The sequence below is a fragment of the Barbus barbus genome (genome assembly GCF_936440315.1).
Source record: "Barbus barbus genome assembly, chromosome: 14".
Lineage (NCBI taxonomy): Eukaryota > Metazoa > Chordata > Actinopteri > Cypriniformes > Cyprinidae > Barbus > Barbus barbus.
In genome coordinates this window covers 16,718,186-16,736,584 of record NC_136742.1, presented here as the reverse complement: position 1 = coordinate 16,736,584, position 18,399 = coordinate 16,718,186, and the positions used below count along the sequence as shown (strand labels likewise).

At 36.9% G+C, this 18,399-nt stretch overlaps 1 protein-coding gene across 4 annotated transcripts in view; it reads left to right on the top strand.

The window, feature by feature from the left end:
* LOC306880257 (ephrin type-A receptor 7) overlaps window positions 1-18,399 on the top strand; it is a 78,723-nt gene that overhangs the window by 49,161 nt on the left and 11,163 nt on the right. For 2 of the 4 annotated variants that reach the window (XM_079433672.1, XM_079433674.1), the window contains exons 6-9: window positions 12,043-12,167; window positions 14,115-14,289; window positions 15,850-15,958; window positions 16,800-16,855. In XM_079433672.1, the coding sequence (XP_079289798.1) occupies window positions 12,043-12,167; window positions 14,115-14,289; window positions 15,850-15,958; window positions 16,800-16,855 (465 nt within the window). Of the gene's footprint in view, window positions 1-12,042; window positions 12,168-14,114; window positions 14,302-15,849; window positions 15,959-16,799; window positions 16,856-18,399 lie in introns of all 4 variants that reach the window. The other 2 variants (XM_079433673.1, XM_079433671.1) reach the window with 1 other exon arrangement.

The following is an 18,399-nucleotide window of genomic DNA, read 5'->3' as shown; positions in this document are numbered from 1 at the left end:
ACACTGAGCGGAAACATTGTTTGGTATGTATCTGTTTGTTGCCAGGTGTTTTTTCCGGCTGAATGAGTGCCTATATGGCATGTAAGTGTGCAGATATGTTAAACACAACCTGAACGAGTGCCACCGTATATCTGTGTGGCGTGTTGGTGACAATAAGCATCCTAAGCAAATGTTCTCTCCATCACTAGCAGGATAACAAGGGGTCATTAAAAAGAGAGAGAGAGGCAAGTGCGGGGTCCACACTGTAGGTTGGAAAATAATTTGGCCTCTTTGTGGAAGGAAAAAGTATTTTCTTTGTTTGGTTTTTAAGATCAGGCAGCCTCCTCTGTTTTTCATTTCATATTTTCTCTGGCTACAAGCGGAATTGGAGTGTTTGTTGAACAAGAGCAGTTCTCTCTTACCCTTCAATCTCTCATCTGTCTCTCTCTCATTTTCTCTACCTCTCTCACTCGCTTTGATGCCAATTTGGCTGGAGCGGAGCATGTCCAGGCTTTTGCAGATGTGTCCCTCTCCCTGCCACTGATTGCAGCGTTCAGGCCAAATAAAACATCGCATACAAGCCTATCTCTCTCTCTCTCTCTGCCTTCATTCCCATTTATCCTCATCACTCACCATCTTAGAAAGCAGGCATGCAAAACATCGCATCCATCGGAATCAGAAGATCAGTAGAAGTGAGGAGGAGATTTTTGAGCCAAGTAGATTTTAAAAATGTAAAATGAAACTTAAAATGAAATACAGTTGTTCTGTATTTTTATATAAAAAGAAAGGTGTAATATATGAATACTGTATGTATATGTATATATATATATTTATTTATTTTTTCAGAATTAGAGCATCTGTGAGTCTAATCTTATCATATTTGGGTGTGTGTGATTTTGACTTTCCTCATGTGATAAGTCGTTCTGCATGTTTTTTTTTTTTAAGAAAGATCAATGACTGTGATTTTTGGTTTAGTCAGCTCTCGGTGAGTGACTAACCCTTGGCGCTTGCACAAGCTTTAATCAGAGACATGCATTTAACCAGTGAAAATATGTAAAGCGGAGCGGTGCATTTGGTTCCACCCATGTGGACGGCATCCAAACCTGTGATTAAAGAGCATATGAGGTCTGATTAATACAATCGTATTGCTGATGACAGACACTTTGGGATAATAAATTGCTATTTACGATAGCATCATTTTCCAAAGTGCTTGTGCAGTTTAGTTTGAGATTTTAAAATGTACTGTTCAGGTGCAAAATGTATGATTTATTCAGTGGAGAAAAAGGATGAATTCACCAAAAATCATTTACTTTTGTTATTCCAAACAGAATGACGCTTTATTTCTTCTGTGGAACACAAAAGGAGATTTTTTTAAAGAATCTTGCTTGTTTCCATACAATTACAATGAATGCAGAGTAGAGTTTTTAAGCACCATAAAAGTCTGATAAAAGTTGTCTGTTTCTCATACAAAGCCATCTTAGGAAAAAAAAAAAGTCATGGAGGTTTGAAATGACACAAGTTTGAATAAACGATAGGATTTTAATTTATGGGTGAACTGTTTCTTTAAGAAATAGTCAGAGGAACTGAACTTATGGTGAAACTAAGATAAGTGGCCTTGAATGCATGCAGAATCTAAAATAATAGCTTTTGCTATATGCCTCTGACCCTGAAAAACCCATCAGTTTAAAGCACAGCTTGTTTGGTGAATAATCTTAGCTTTTCGGTTCCGCCACGGCTCAGATATGCAATCAGCACGGCGTGTGAGTGTGAATGTGTTGCACGGGCCTGAGGCATTACTTTGACATTTCACTGAGATGAGAAGGTTGACGTCCTTCTGCCTGTTTAGTGAGCCCTTCAAATGCGAATCGTCACACAGCCTCCGCTTTATTAAGACAAACGATAAAAAGCACAACGCGTGTTAACACTCAGAGAATGTCTTGTAGTCGTGTAGCTTCTTGTATAGCCAAAGGTCAGGCTGACAGCAGATAAACTGGAAGAGTGGGCCGAAATTGGCCTCTGTCCTAGGACGTTCATCCCTCATTTGGATTGCTTTGCTTCTGGGGTTGGCTGTTTGCTCCGATGTGCCGTGTGGTCGGGAACATTGCATGTAACACCCAGTGAGAGAGGGGTCTGTGGCATATTTCTATGATTACATCACAACCTTTAACCCCACCACTGCTTTCTGTGTTCCTGAAAAGTCTGTTATTAGAGTGAAGCTTGTTTGTGCGTGCATGTGGGTGTGTCTGTGTGTGTGCCTACTTAACCATATTTTGGGAACAAATTTGTGAGTTTAACCTGACCTAACCTTCTTTAAAGATATTCTCATTAGCAAAAGTGGTATATAAAAATGTAAACTTATAAGCTACTTATTTCAGCTTGTTAAAGATCAATTTAATAATAATAATAATATACATACACTTTGTATAAATAGATAGAAAGAAAGAAAGAAAGAAAGAAAGAAAGAAAGAAAGAAAGAAAGAAAGAAAGAAAGAAAGAAAGAAAATAAAATAGAAAAATATTTAAACTTATTTCAGCGAGTTACCTTGACGTTTCTCATTTTTGTTTATTTGAACTTGACGTTAAAATAACTAAAACTAAATAAACAAATTAATGTTTCGAAAAATAACAAAAACTAAATAGAGACATTAAAAATTAATAAAAATGACAAGCAAAAAAATCACAACATTTTAAAAGTGACATTAGAAAAAAAAACTATATTAGTATATCAGTGAGACTGAAATAACACTGATAGGGTTAGAGTTATAGTGTGGGTTAGGATTATATTGCAGTATTTATAACTAACTGTAAATAAAAACAATAGGAATCTATGCAATGTCCCCATTTAGCTAAGTCACCGTGTGTGTGTGTGTGTGTGTTTGCACACGCTGTAAGAACAGGCCTGCCTGAGCATGTACAAACTTCCAGTGAAGTCCAAAAAAAAAAAAGCCTCCCAAACTCAAATTCCATATTTTCAACCTTGTTATTTCTGCAGAAATCCAGATCAAAGATGTTTTATGCAAAGATTTTGATTGGTGATTTGCTGGTAAGTCACATGGGCAGCTCGTGGCAGCAGGTGGGGAGTGTAATGTCAGAAGCGGTCTGAGGGTTTCTCCTACGGAAGCTGTGGCGGAGTTGGGAATTGAACGCAGAGCGCTGATGTGTGTATTGTGGAGATGATGAGGTGCTTATGGCTGAGGCCATCACGCTTGAGTAGAGGGGATGTTGGGTAGCCTGTTAAAATCCAGAGTGCTGTATTTTCTAGCACATGGGAGTCAAGTCATAATCACACCATTTCTATTTCTTCTCTCTTCACCCACAGCAGAGACTCAGGGATGCACACGGATGTCTCTCATTCTCTCCCTTAACCATTACTCATTTTAGGAAATGAGAACATAATTCCGCCGTTGCTTGTTTTGTAACGTCTCTGTGTTGATGATGGTTTCTCATTGTGTTTATGAATGTTATCTTCCAAATCTTTTTTGCTTTCTTAAGTCTTATTGACCAGATGTCTGGGTATTTGTATTAAAGGAAATATGAAATAACAGTAATACACTACAAAGACCGTAATGTAAGGGGAAACGTTTAACTGTGCAGTACGAATCCTATTTAATATACAGTGAGGCCCAAAAGACATTCAAGGTATAAATTACATTTAGAAGAAACAAAGCTTTGGGATTTTTAAAAGTGAGAAAACAAAGAAACATTATGATGTAAAATGAATGCAAAATATTTCACATTCTGTTTGTGGGTTACTAATCAAAGAAACTAAACTAACGCTCAGAGAAACTAAACTAAAGCACAAACAAACTATATACTAGGACATTTTTAAAATCATGTTTTTTTTTGTTTTTTTATTCAACTCTTGACTAAAATTGCTATGCTGATAATTTAAAGCCTGATAGAAGCATTTTCATTAGTGATCTCTGACATGTGGACCTCACAGTGTATGGAGAGTGGCAATCTTGGGTCAGTAATAGTGTATGATTAAATGTCAGTAAATGAATGGTTCTGATGCGGGTCAGGTGACTGTGTGTGGGGTCAGAAGGTGCATGGGAGCAGTGATGGCGGATAATAGGCTGCCACTGCTGGACTCTAATTTATGTGAGGAAGTCTGGAGAGGGTCTTCACCAGCTTTGCTTTATCAGGCATTTCAGCATCTGCTACTCGACTGAATGCCATTCCAAACTTACGACAGCCTCGCAGCACAGGACAGCTGGGCTGTTTATATGAACCTGTGGATGGTGAGACATGTGATCGAGGGTTATATGATCACAATACTGAAAGAAGCTGAATTGTCAGATCACACCTCCTTCAGGGATATTAAATAAACCTGAATAACCTTCTGCTGTTTTGTTTTTTGTTTAGTTTTGTTTTGGCCATTACATTTGACCTCTGAGTAAAAAAAATAATATATAAATTTGACTTCATTATTTTAATTAATTTATTTATTTATTAATAAAATAAAGCTGGATCAGATCAGACCTCCTTCAGATATTGGAGGCTCTGATAGATCTTTGTTTTTTTGTCTGCTTCATTTTTGTTGTTGTTTTGTTTTATTTGCTTGGTTTTGCCATTACATTTGACCTATTATTATAATTTTTTTTATCAATTTGACTTCATTATTTTAATTCATTTATTTATTAATTAAAAGAAGCTGGATCAGATCAGACCTCCTTCAGAGATATTAGAGTCTGATAAACCTTTTTTTCTGCTATGTCTTGTTTTATTTTGTTTTGCTGCTTTCATTTAGCCTCTGACTAAAAAAAAATGGTCAATTTATTTTGACTTTATTATTTTAAACTCTTACTATTCATTTAGAAAAAGAGGTTTTCGTGTTGTTGTTTTTTTTGTTTGTTTGTTTAGTTTTTTTCTTTGTGTGTGTGTATGTGTGTATTCATTTGTTTTTGTCTTGGACAGACTTTATATTTTACATTGTGATGCTATCATTTGTATGTTTCAGAGCTTGTCCTCATCTATAAGTGATTTTAATTAGTCATCTTTATCAATCGGCTCTGCCAAAGTCAGACTCCAGAATGAACAGCCTTTCTGCATGGGTACAGTAGCAGCTTTTGAACTGGATTCAACTTCTCTCTACAGCCCTATAGGAGAGTTCAAAATCCTGAGATCCAGCTATCCTAATAGCAAAAACACCCCTCTAAAGCAGAGGATGTGTCATAAGGGACTCTCATAAGGAATTCTTGCCATTAGTATTCGAGAAGGAATGAAAGTGAGGAGAGAGAAGTGGGAAAAAGCTTTCAGCTTTTCAAATATTCCAGCAAAATATTATAGGTTGTGAGACAAAAATGTTGCAGTTGCTTACATTTACATCATTTAAAGAAAACACCAAGCAAACTAGACGTGACTAGACCCAAAACTGTACTGTAAAAGTGTGAGTTTCAGTGGCCTTTTCACTTCTAAAGCGTCTCACGGTTTGCCGAAAAGCTCGGGCTTTGATCCCTGAGAGAAATGAAAGCGTTACTTAGCAGCTTGAGCGGTTCCTGTGTGGAGGGCCAATTCGGAGCGTCCCCCTGGCCCCGCTCTAACTGAAAGTGACAAAGCTCTTGGTAACGGTGGTTGGGAAAGCACATTTCTGTTTGGTAGTGTGCAGCGGGAGGACAGCTGGGGGTCGAGGGACAGACAGCGAGTGAGAAAGGGAGAGACAGCACAAGACAGCAAAAGAGAAAACCTTGTCACGGCAATTCTGCCAGTTCCCGCAACATTCATCAAAAAGGCGGGCCATCATCTGCTACCTACTTTATTTTCTGAATCACTGAGCCTCTACTGACGGAGTGAATTCTCCTCTTCTTGCTTTATTTCCCTTTCTGGCTTCTGTCTCTTTATTTCTCTCGGTTTTGTCCTCTCTTTCTCTTTCTCACTCAGTCTTTCTAATGCTTGCACTCAACTACTGTATATGCGCTATCAACATACTGAGTGAATAACCTTCACTGTAAGGCCAGTCCCAACGCACACAGCCACGAGCAAATTATGATGTACTGTACATCAATGGTTTTCAGCTGGTTTTACTTCAGGACCCAGATTTTACATTGGACTTCAAAAAATTAAACAAAAACGTCCGTAAAAATCAAGTAATATTATGTATATTATATCATATTTATTTATTTATTAGAATTTAATAATATTAATTAATAATTTTTATATATATATTTAATATTATTCAATTTATTTATTATTATTATTATTATTTACATTTTTATTTGATTAATTTTGATTAACTTTTTATCAAAATTTGTATTTGTTTATTTATTTAAAAGTATGCAGCAGTTAAAATTATGGATCAAATTCTGTTACTTTAAAATAAATAAACTCAAAAGTATTTTTAAAGTTGTTGAGTCCATTTAAATTATTAGCCCATTTAGACGTTTAAATTAACAGCATTTTCTCAGCTTTTTTATTTATTAATTAATTTTAATTTTATTTATTTTTATTTTGTCGTCATTTTTGGTTATGATGCACCAGTTGAGAGCAACTTATATAAATTACACTCAAACACAATCTCATGTCTGAGACTCAGTATGCAGGTTAGTCTAAATAAGCACAAACACACACACACACACACACACACACACACACAGACCATTTTCCTGGCCTTGTGAAGCAGAGGCAGACAGGAGGAACAAGAGGACACACACACGCACACTTTGTGGTACCCAGGGGCAATAATGAGGCAGATCTAACACCCACGCTTTCTGTCTCTGTTCACATATTCATTTACACACTCTCACACTCTGGTTCAGCCTCTCCTTGAGTTTTTTTTTTATACTGCTCCGTCTCTTTCGTGGGCCTTTTTTCTTTTCCGGCTCAGAGTCAAAATGTCAAGCTAAGTAATGTTGATTACGTCAGCCTTCGTTAGTGTCTGTGCGACGAGAGCTCTGTCGCCAATCTCGATGTTTTCATAGGGCTCTGGAAAAGCCGTCTACGGGAGGCCCAGCCCTATTAAAGCCTAGCGCTCCAGCCGAGAGATGACCGTAAATATTCAAAATATCCAACTAACGACAGGAATCGGTAGAGATGACGTCCCACCCACCCGTCTAACCCCCAACCCGGCATGTCTGCAGGATTTCTTTAGTCATGCGTCAAACTGCCCCACATTTAAAGCCACGCTGACTACTATTGTACCACCTTTAGAAAGTTTAAAATTCATCCCTGTTACTTTTTATGCACTAATAATTTTGTTTAGGTTCTTTGCTTTTACTGAAAAAAATGTAGTTGAACACATAAAATGACAGATTACAGCCAAGCAAGGTTATTTATTTATTACAATATGTGACCCTGGACCACAAAACCAGTCATAAGTAGCACTGCTATATTTGTAGCAATAGCCAACAAAACATTGTATAGGTCAGAATGATACATTTTTCTTTTATGCCAAAAATCATTAGGATATTATGTAAAGATCATGTTCCATGAAGATATTTTGTAATTTTTCTACCGTGAATATATCAAAACTCAAAAGTCACATTGCCTCATTAATATTCATGAGCCAGGATGATAAGGTTTACAATGTGCTTCTCAGATTGTTCCTATGCCCTTGGCTAAAGCGAAACCTCCATTCTTCCATTTCAGGCTTCTGTCAAAGAACAGGAACTGCAATGCAGCACTTAAGAACGTGTTTGTGGCGCCGTTTCAGTCGGCATGTCTTGATAAGCACTCAAAGTTATTTGATAGTTTCGAGGTGGATGAAAAGAAACCCTGGACGTGAGAGTGTCAGCCTTGACTTAAGTGGCCGGATAATTAAAATACTTCAAAGTTAATACTGCGCAAGCAAAGCGGAGAGAGAAAATAATTTCTGTTATATAATGCCATTCTAGCGCTTTCAGAAACTCTAGAAACGCCACAGCCGGCCAACAGAGGGAAAGAGAGAAAGGAGCTGAGAGTATATAAAAACATCCATGCATAATGTATCCCTAATGTATTCTAATGCAGAACATGATAGACGCTTGCTTCTGCTTGAATTAACTTATGCATTAGGAGGCTCGAGAAGGTCACTAATATCTGCTTTTATGTCACCCAATCACTGCACACAAAATGCCCTGCGCACAACTGCTTCAGGACAGACGGAACAATTATACGATTTTCTGCTGCGCTAGGCCCCTTTTGTGCGATAAAAGTGGGAGTGGGTTGACTCGCTCTGAGGTAAGCATGTCATTTAATGGTTGTTATAGGGCAGTGGTTAAACATACCACGGGGAAGGTGCCACGGAGAGGGAGTGAGGGACACATTTCATCCATATTAACACTGAACTCAGGGTCTCTCTTCCAGCTCTCAGATTCAAGTCGATATGAGGGCTGTCACTACGCTCGATTCTCAATTACCCGGCTGGTTCTCAGCGGAGAGAGGGGACGGCAGCCGGTCCCGCATTGCTGGAACACGAGACATTTATGATAAAAGTTTGGATTTTGCCGTAAATGATGTCAAATTTGAAAAGTTTTTTTTTTGTTTTAGCTTTCATGAGAGGGATGTATTGAAAGTTATGGGCCAAATAAATATATATGTGGGCATATCAAATGAGTTTTTAATGTTTTAATAAATAATATTTAATGTTGCTGAGGATTTTTATTTATTTAAAAATGTATTTATTTTTTATTTATTTAAAGTTTTTAGTTATAAGTGAAGGGACACATTATATCTTGGTATTATAAGTTAATGCCCAATATTATCTTTTTATTTATTTATAATAATTATCAGTTGATATCGTAGGCTATATTTAATTATTTATTCTCAATTCCTTTATTTTTACATTTGGATTATTTTAGTAACACAAGATACCTAAATTAACTTGTAGCAGTTAAAATCATTATTTTTTAAATATATATTTATATTTATTTAGACAAAATGATCAGTTATCAGCCATAACTTCAATATAATTATCAATATCGGGCAGAATATCAATTTACCTTCATACACTACTTATACTGTAGATGGCCTGTAATTTAACAGACTTGGACTAAAAGCCTCAAAAGTCCACTTTGGATTTTACAGGGTTTTTAAGAACTTATTTCTTTTCTAGTGTCTCTACAAATACATCCACTTACTATTATTTGACTTTATGGTTAACAAGTGACCACCACGGCTTGTCAAAACTAACAAACGTTTTTTACTTCAGGGTCAAATTTAGTGCTTTTACAAGTAAACACAAGGGACTAACAGATTGACTTGTCAATGGAATTGTGCCTCGGAGACCTCAAAAGCAGCGTACGTGTATTTGTATAGTGTAACTAGATTCAGAAGTCAGAGGGTGTGCTGGATATGGAAATAGACATACAAGAAGAATAACAAGGAAACACTTCATGTGCGAAAAGTAACTCCAGAGAAACAGTCACAACTTTTATTTGCCAGATCAGGTTAAAAGGAGCGAGGCTATTACTCCGAGAGACATTCAAGCACCTCATACCCTCTACTAAAGAAGAAGCAGTCAGTTTGAAAGGGCCAAAAGATCCAATTACTCCAATACAACTGGTTCTGTGCCTTACAAGTGTGCTCTTTAAATTGCTATGTCCTGCCTGCATCGCCCCACTCCTCATGGGTAATTGACACCCTCTGCATACAATGAATGTGGACAGAGAGGAAAAACAAACACAGATTCTGAGATGCTCGGACTGCTTTGACTACAGCTGAAAGTAGGAAATCACTCCTGTTCAAAAAAAGCCAGGCTCTTCATCAGCACAGTTTCCAACCGAGGGAGTTTAAAACACTTTGAGTATGTAACATCCCTAAATGCATCAGTACCATCGCTGTGGTTTGGATTGAAAAGCCTCGTAAGGAGAGCGAGGATTTTGGCTGCTGTTACAAATGAGCATGTAGGTCGGCACAGTGTGGTGGCGTTCATGTCTGAGTCGGTCTGGCCGACCTTCAGATCTGGATGGGAAATTAGATTGTTTTAGTTGGATTACACTAGATATGTCAAAGCACAATCTGACTGTTGCGGTTTTGGATCTGTGCTGCCATCCGTGGTCCTGTAATGAGGTTTTAATCCTGAATCGCTCATTACCACGAGGTCAGTGCAAAACAAAATCCCGGGTCAAATGAGGTTGTGACCTTGAAACTTTGCCCTCGACGGATCACTGGGCACGATACGGAGACGTCACCGCTTCTCTCACTCTCTCCTGAGTTAAATTCCTCCCGAAGCCTAATTCTCTTTTTTCTTCCCTTCTACTTGAGGAAAGTCTTTTCTTTCTTTAACAGACGTCCACTGAGAATGGACACTCATTAATGGCGTATGCATGAACGCTACATTTCCATGCACTTCTTCCAGAACGTCCTTATCCGAAGGTTACCTTCGAACGGATCTTATTTCTGAAGTTATTAAAAACAAGGAATTTAATTTGGGTTACCCACAAGCTTCTTGTTTTAAATTCACACAGCATTTGGAAATAGTATACAGAGTCAATGTACAAAGTGTGCAATAACTTTGTAATTTAAAGAAAATTATGGCACACTGGAGAAGAAAATGTATAGGAGGCACACGTGGATCAGGAAGTGGTGCTAAAGGGAGGGAATAAATGAGACGCCGGGAAAGTCAGCTGTGGGGTTAGGGTGCATTTCTCTAAAATGCGCTTCCGCATGTGTCGGCAGAATTAATTTGACTTAATTGACATTCATAAGCCAGACGTTGCAGTTTTACTCTGACTGGGATAAGGCTGTCTTCTGCTGTTTGCTCAGTAATTGAAATTTCCATTATGAGGTGTAAACATTTAGCAGCCACCAAGTGAATATTCATCAGCAGGAGCAGTAGTGACACAAGATTCTGTCTGTGTGCATTTGTGCCAGCCAGGTACTGAATTTGCATTTAAGCAAGGGAATAGGTTTTTTTTTTTATGCGTATATGAATATATTAAGGTGCTGTTCGCTCAGTATGAGGTTGATTTGCTTTAGGTTATTTTATCCAAACACCACCATCTAATACTATAAGTAATATTTTTCCTTGTTATATATATGATTTTGTTAACAAGTGTTTAAAGCATTACCTTAAATATAGGTAATTACTTGTCTTCCTGCAATTTAACATTTTTAAAGTGTACAATAATGTAGTTTTATATTGTAAGTATTACATGTAAATCAATAAAAAATATTAAATATTAAAGAGATCAAAATTAACACTCAAAAATAACAATTTTGTCATTATTTACCTGTATGAGTTTCTTTCATATGTTGAATACAAAAGAAGATATTTTGAAGAATGCTGGTAATCAAACAGTTGATGGCCCACATTATGTAAGTCAACATCTTTGGTTCTTCAAAATTCTTTAAAATATCTTCTTTTGTGTTCAACATAAAAAAGAGACTTTATACAGGTTTGGAACAACGTGAGAGTGAGTAAATGATGACAACATTTTCATTTTTGGGTGAACTATTCATTTAAGCTTTGTAGAGATCAATGAATGAATGAAAAAATTTAAAAATGCATGATATCCCTAGTGAAAAATATACTAATATAATATACTAAAATGTATTTAAAATACATTTAGTTCATACTAAGTATACTACAAATACATTTAACTATTTATGTGCTTAATAAAATACTCTGCAATTGTACTTTTGGCATACTAAACTGGTATACTTAAAGTCTGCTAAACTGGAACAACTAATTGTGTACTTAATTCACTTTAAGTGTGCTGAAGTCCAACTAAAGATATACTGAGGTTAGGGAGCAGTATATCCCTAACTCAGTAGGTTAGGGATATACTGAGGTTTGCAAGCATACTTTAGGTACACTTTAAATATCTTGCATTTAAAGACTGATATTATTCAACGATCATACAATCCTCATCTGACATTAAAACACATTTTAGGCTTAATATTAAAAAATGTGCATTGTGCACAAGTAGTACTCCAAATAAAGTTTAATTATGATTTTTATATCAGTAAGTCTCGAGCGATATGTCAGTAAATATGTTAATAGATTTGAACTGTACTTAGTATGAAATAAATGTATTTTTAGTTTTTTCTGTGGATGCCAATTACTATTTTGCTTTTAATTGTTCTAGTTGAACATGTGTAGAGAATTACTAAAAGTCAGTATCTTTCCTGTTTTCTTTCTTTCAGCCCCATCTCAAGTGAGTGAGGTGATAAAGGAGCGAGTTCAGCAGCACAGCGTTCAGCTCTCCTGGCAGGAACCAGAGCAGCCCAATGGCGTCATCACCGAATACGAGATCAAGTACTATGAGAAAGTGAGTACACACCACCTGCTCCAGAGCATAACCTATTAATGAATAAATGTCTGTGTGTTTCACAAAATGAAAGACAGAGAGAGACAACGACTGTGTGTCTACCTGTCTATCAGCATTCCTATTCCCATGCAACCCATCCTATCCTGTATTTTTATTTTTCATGATTTGCATTCTCTGTGCATGAAGCTCGCAGTCAAACGCTCCGGTCTGAGTGGATCCTTCCCCTCTAATTGCTATAATTAATGAGACACTCATTAGATTTTAATCAGACTGAGGTCCTTCACCAATCCCACACAAACATACACAGGACCGTCTCAGTTTACCACAGCCACACTCGTACATGTCTAAGACCACTTGAAAAACACACACACACACCAGAGCAGCACATGTACGTCTGGTATTGTACCTGAGCATTTGTTCAATGAAAAACAACCCAAAAACAATCCCTTGCAGGCACTCACACGCTGCCACTAAAACATTAATCAGAATTGTACTCCCAAAAAACATGAACACAAACACATACACACTTAATTTATTTCACCTCGGCTCAGTCTCACCCCCTCCCCATCCATTATAAAGCACAGCTTCGTAGTGTCTACCTTCAAACTCATATGTCACCTAGTCAGGCATGAGCAGAAAGGTCCAGCGCGTTCGCTCGGCCTGTTGGGTTCCGGTCTCTTAGGCAATGTGAAAGCAGAAGCAGTCTCCCGAGCAGCGCTCTCTGGCTGTAGTCTGTCCTGTTTGAAAATTAGAAGCAAGCTTGACTTCACTCCTAACAGCCTGTGGCATTCCATTTAAGAGGGTTTTTTCTTTCATCTCTCCTGAAGTCCATGAGAGATTTACAGATCAGTGGGAAACGCATGCTGTGTTCACACGGGGCATGCAGTTTTGAATCAGTTGCATGTACAGTAAGGAACTTGGGATTTTTTTTTTTGTCTTTCTCTATTGCTCTCTTTTAGTATGTTGTGCTCACCAAGGTTGCATTTATTTGATCAATACAATATAAACAATAATATCTTGAAATATTACATGTTAAAATATTTTATAAATGCAGTTTATTCATATGATGGTAAAACTGATTTTTCAGCAGGTATTACTCCAGTCTTCAGTGTCACATGATCCTTCAGAAATCATCTTAACAAGAAACTTTTTTTTATTTTTATTATCAATGTTGAAAACAGTTTTTGTGGAAACTGTGATTTTTTTAAATAGAAAGTTCAAAACAACAGCATGTATTTGATCAGCTGTATTTTCCTTGTTTTATAAAAGTATTCATTTATTTGAAAAAAGTCTTACTGACCCCAAACTTTTGACAGTAGTGACTTTGAGTTTATGTCTCAAAAATTGTTACTGTAGTTCATGTAATTTTAACTTTTTTCTCAGAATTGTAGCTCATTTATATAACCACAATATCTTAATGTGATATCTGAATCTCAATCTTGTAATTGTCTCTTTATCTCATTTGAATAATTAATTGCAACATTATTTTTGGATAATTGCAACTTTTGTATCTCCCAATTTCTTGTTTCTCTGACTTTATACCTTACAATTTATTTCTCACTTTTAACATTATCTGAAAATTACCTTACACACTAATCTTAATCTTGCCTACTATATAGGACGGATAGCATGCAAATTGGGATCAGCCGTATACTCTGTGTGGGTGTGCATGTGTTTGTGTTTCCTCAAGCTCTCTTTGACATTCCGATTGTAAATGAAGCACCAGCTCCTTGCAAACAGCTTGCTTCTGGTTACCTAGGTTGCAGATGTAATACTGTGATATTGCCTCTGCTTGAACTCTTTGCGTGTGAAAAAGGCCAAATGCTCCAGTACTCACTGCCAAACACTTCAGCGTAACCACCCCTCTCTGTAAAGAATTTGTACAATTTGTGCTTTTGATACCCTGTAACAAGATTGTTATTTTGTTTTCTTCTTTTGAACCTAAAGGACCAGAAGAATCGCATTTACTCCACCGTGAAGTCAAAGTCTACTTCAGCCACAGTCAATAATCTGAAGCCAAGCACAGCGTACATCTTTCAGATCCGAGCATTCACCGCCGCGGGATACGGCACTTTCGGTTCCAGAGTAGAGGTCACCACCAAGGAAGAATCCACTGGATCTGGTGAGCAAAATAGTATGTAAAACAGCTATTTCGAGCAATTTTTTTAATCAATTTTTGTTAATCAGTGTGCTAGTTTAGCTCTAAATTAGCAAGGTTTTGTATTAGGATCTATCCGATTACACTTAAAGGCAAGGTCCAGTTTCTTCCTGATAAAATCTCTGACCCAGACTGTTCCTAAGACATTGTGTATTTTCGATAAGATGTTCAGTTTCGGTTCCCTCTGCAGTTTGTCAATGAGTGCAGTATTTTCGATTCGGAGAAACAAACCAAACGAGAAACAATCCAACCTGAATGTGTCATTGTTTCAAATGCAAGCCACTGTATTACCATCTGGGACTATTAAGCCCACTTTCAGAAACAGTAGAACCGTGCACTCAGCGAGACCCTAAAATAGAGCCAACCCCTCCCCGCAACAGAGAGAGGACGAAAAGGGGGTTACAACCGCCCCATGCTTTTTCAGCGGAGCTTTGCTTTAAGCTATATTCTGCTGCTCCTTTTGCCAAATAGTTAATTAGGAATACACAAATATTACAATTCTGAATGATTTCAGTAGCAGATCAGTAAGTGGCTGATTAAAAGTCATTGTTATTGTGTAAATAAATGTGAAATAAAACCACAGAACCCAACGCATGACATGCTGCATTAATCTGATCAAAAATAGAATAAAAACAGTAATATTATAAAATATTGTTCCAATTTAAAATAACTATTTTCTGTTAATATGTAATTTTAAAATGTAATTGTTTTCCTGTCATGGTAAAGCTGAATTGTCTGCTGTCATCACTCCAATCATAGTGTCACATGATTCTTCAGAAATGACTCATTTGGTGCTCAAGAAACATATTTTATTATAATGAAAATTTGAATAGAAAGTTTAAAAGAACAGCTTTTAATTGAAATATAAATATTTTGTAACAAAATAGTTACATGACATGAGGGGACAAAGCAGAAATTGTGAAGAATTTGTTCCTATGATTTATTAAAAATTATTCTCACAATTTATTATTTGCTTCAGGTAAACTGAGGCTACGCTATATTAATTCGTCACAGAAATTATGATTTTATTCCCTGGTTTTAATTAAATTGTTGCCACAATTTAACTAAATTAAAACAAAGGAATGAAATAGTATAATGTGTCCACAATTTAACTAAAACAAGACATTCTTAATTATAAAATATTTTTCTATCTTCCTATTTTTCTAAAATATGTATTTTTAAGTATTTTACTTCAACAAGTGAATTTATGCATCCCAATGTATTTGTATGAAAATGGATATTATTTTTTGCTAAAAATTACATTCAATAGTATTTTTTAAATTACTAGTGTTTTTTTAAAAATAAATTTTGAGTGTTAGATGACAGAAAAGGGAACTTAAATGTAAAAAAAGGGAAATGAGCATTCCATTTTAAAACAAAATTATAAAAAACAAAAAAAAAAACACTTGAATATTTGCTATTAACAACAATGGTACCAATATATTGTGAACTCCTAGATTTTATAAACAAACTTACAGGACTACAATTGACATCTTGTGTTATTTATTTGTGTTTTAATTGCAGCTACAGTTATATCGAGTGAGCAGAATCCAGTCATCATCATTGCGGTGGTGGCGGTAGCCGGTACCATCATCCTGGTCTTCATGGTGTTCGGTTTCATCATAGGGAGAAGGTACGCTCTCGCGGCCCCCATTGACTCTCCGCTACTGTGAGTCTCGTACGCTCTTTCAGTTTGCCTTTCTGTCCCTCAAAGGCCACCATAGCTGTGGAGTTCACACCCTTGCCCACTTGCGTGTGATCACACCCACCCACCATCATGTTGTACACTGTGGAAATGTGACCTCTGATGCATTTTCCCCCTCACAAGCTCATGCTGCTAGCATACACCCAGAATGGGATTCACAACTGCAGATCCTCCCTTCTCAGTCTCACCATTTTTTACCTGTTTGTTAAGATCGCCAGTGTTTTTCCATCTGAAAACTTCACTCATGGTGTTTGTCATATTACTGGAGTAAACTAATTCCCATGAATCCTTCACAAACACGTATTGCTCTCCTGCATGTCCATTAGCACTGAATGCTCTGAATGCTTTGGTATTCCATATCAGTTAAATTCATTATGGAGTTATTTCATGTGTTATCAGCTGGCAAGATCATTTCCAGAAATTCCAGAATGCAGATCATTTACTTATTCTCAGTGTTTATTTTTCCTAAACCTATTTATTCTAAAAGATAATTTGCCAGCACAAACACACACACACACACACACACACACACACACAAAATCATCTAATTGATTAATTTATCTCAAAGCTTGTAGCTTGGAACAGACCGGAACAGGAATTCATGGCATTTCTATTCTGTGTAAAGAAAAACATTCTTATTAACATTTCCGATTTCACCATTTCTTCAGGTTTAGCCGAGATGTATTGCCCTCAATATCCCTGTTATGTTTGAAATTATATGTCTGGTCACTGCAGGCCTCTAATTAGTTTCTTTTTGTTCCCTGTGTAGACACTGCGGCTACAGTAAGGCCGATCAGGAAGGGGACGAGGAGCTCTACTTTCAATGTGAGTGCCAGCTTTCATCAGCTCATTATACACACGCTCATCAGTGGTGCTCAGCCGCGCTCCTGGAGAACTGTCCTGCAGAGTTTAGTTCCAACTCTAATCAAACACCTGAACCAGCTAATCAAGGTCTTTGGTCTCACACTTGAAAATTACAGGCAGGTGTGTTAAAGCAGGACTGGAACTAAACTCTACAGGAGTGGAGGAGCAGGACTGAGCCACGCTGTACATCATTGATCATGTTCTGGTTAACCATTACAGCTGTACCCTCTCATGAGCTCCAGTTTGGATGAAATATCTTGAACATTTGCTTTTTAGTTGAATGCTTTCAGCTAGCAATAAGAGTAGGGATGTACCGACATCGACATTCTGGTCAATAATTGTTTTCATGTTATGGTCTGTAATTATTAATCTGTAGCAGTGTCATTTGAATAGTTTTTATAGACTATAGTTTTTATTAATATTTTGAATTTGCTTGTATTTTTATATTTTCAGTTTTCATTTTAATTTTAGTTTTACTAAATTGTAGTGTTTTTTTAAATAAATATATATATATATATATAGTTTTAGCGCATCAACTTTATTTCAGTTCCTAAGTTTGTTGCAACTTTGAATAAATATTTATATAAATATAATTATAATATATATTTATATAATAATATACATCATATTTATATAAGATTTTGCATCTAGCAGACTTTTGCTGACAATTTTTGCTGACTTTTGACCACTTCGGGGGTTTTCTTAAAACTACTACAGATCAAACTTTCGCATTTTTATACCTCCACCCACAGACTGTTGGATAAACGCCAAACACCATGGCCCTTTTTCTCTGTTTTCGCTAGTCACATAGCTTCGATTTCACAAATGTTTTCATGTTTCTCCTGCATTGACAGCCAAGTTTTATTAAAAGCCCATCTTTTCAGCTGTGATTCTCCCCTTAAGTAGTATAATAAGCCTGATCTATACTACTTTGTTAATAAAATTATGGACTGTTATTTAAGAGATGAGAAAGCAAATCATTACACTTTTTTTTCTTCTTCTTAAAACCAGTGTTTGTTGGTGCTGATAGCCTCATTGACAGTGCGCCTATACATAGCGCCATTGCGCATTGGGTGACCCGAGTTTGAGCCCCATCTCGCAATCCTTTCCTAAATCCTATCCCCCCTCTCTCTCTCTCTCTCACCTCATTTCCTGTCAATATATGCTGTCCTATCCTAATAAAAAAAATTAAAAAAAGCGCAAAAACGATGTTCCTCTAGGTGCTTGACTTTTCTGGATTCTGAACCCCTGCACCCAGGCCTCTCGGCCAGTAAGATGTTTTCTCTCAGCAGGCCCTAATGAAGCCCCTGGAGATAGTGCTGGCGACAGCCTCCCTAGACTTGCTCTGCTAATGATCAGTGCTATAGGCAAACTGCTGATTTGGAAACAAAGGTTCAAGGTGGCACAGCTTGCTTGTACAGGGGCAGCTCAACCTCACTAGCGTTCTTGCCCACACGCTAAGGCTTACAGACTGCCATATTCTCGCCGCTGCACAGCCCTGCCAA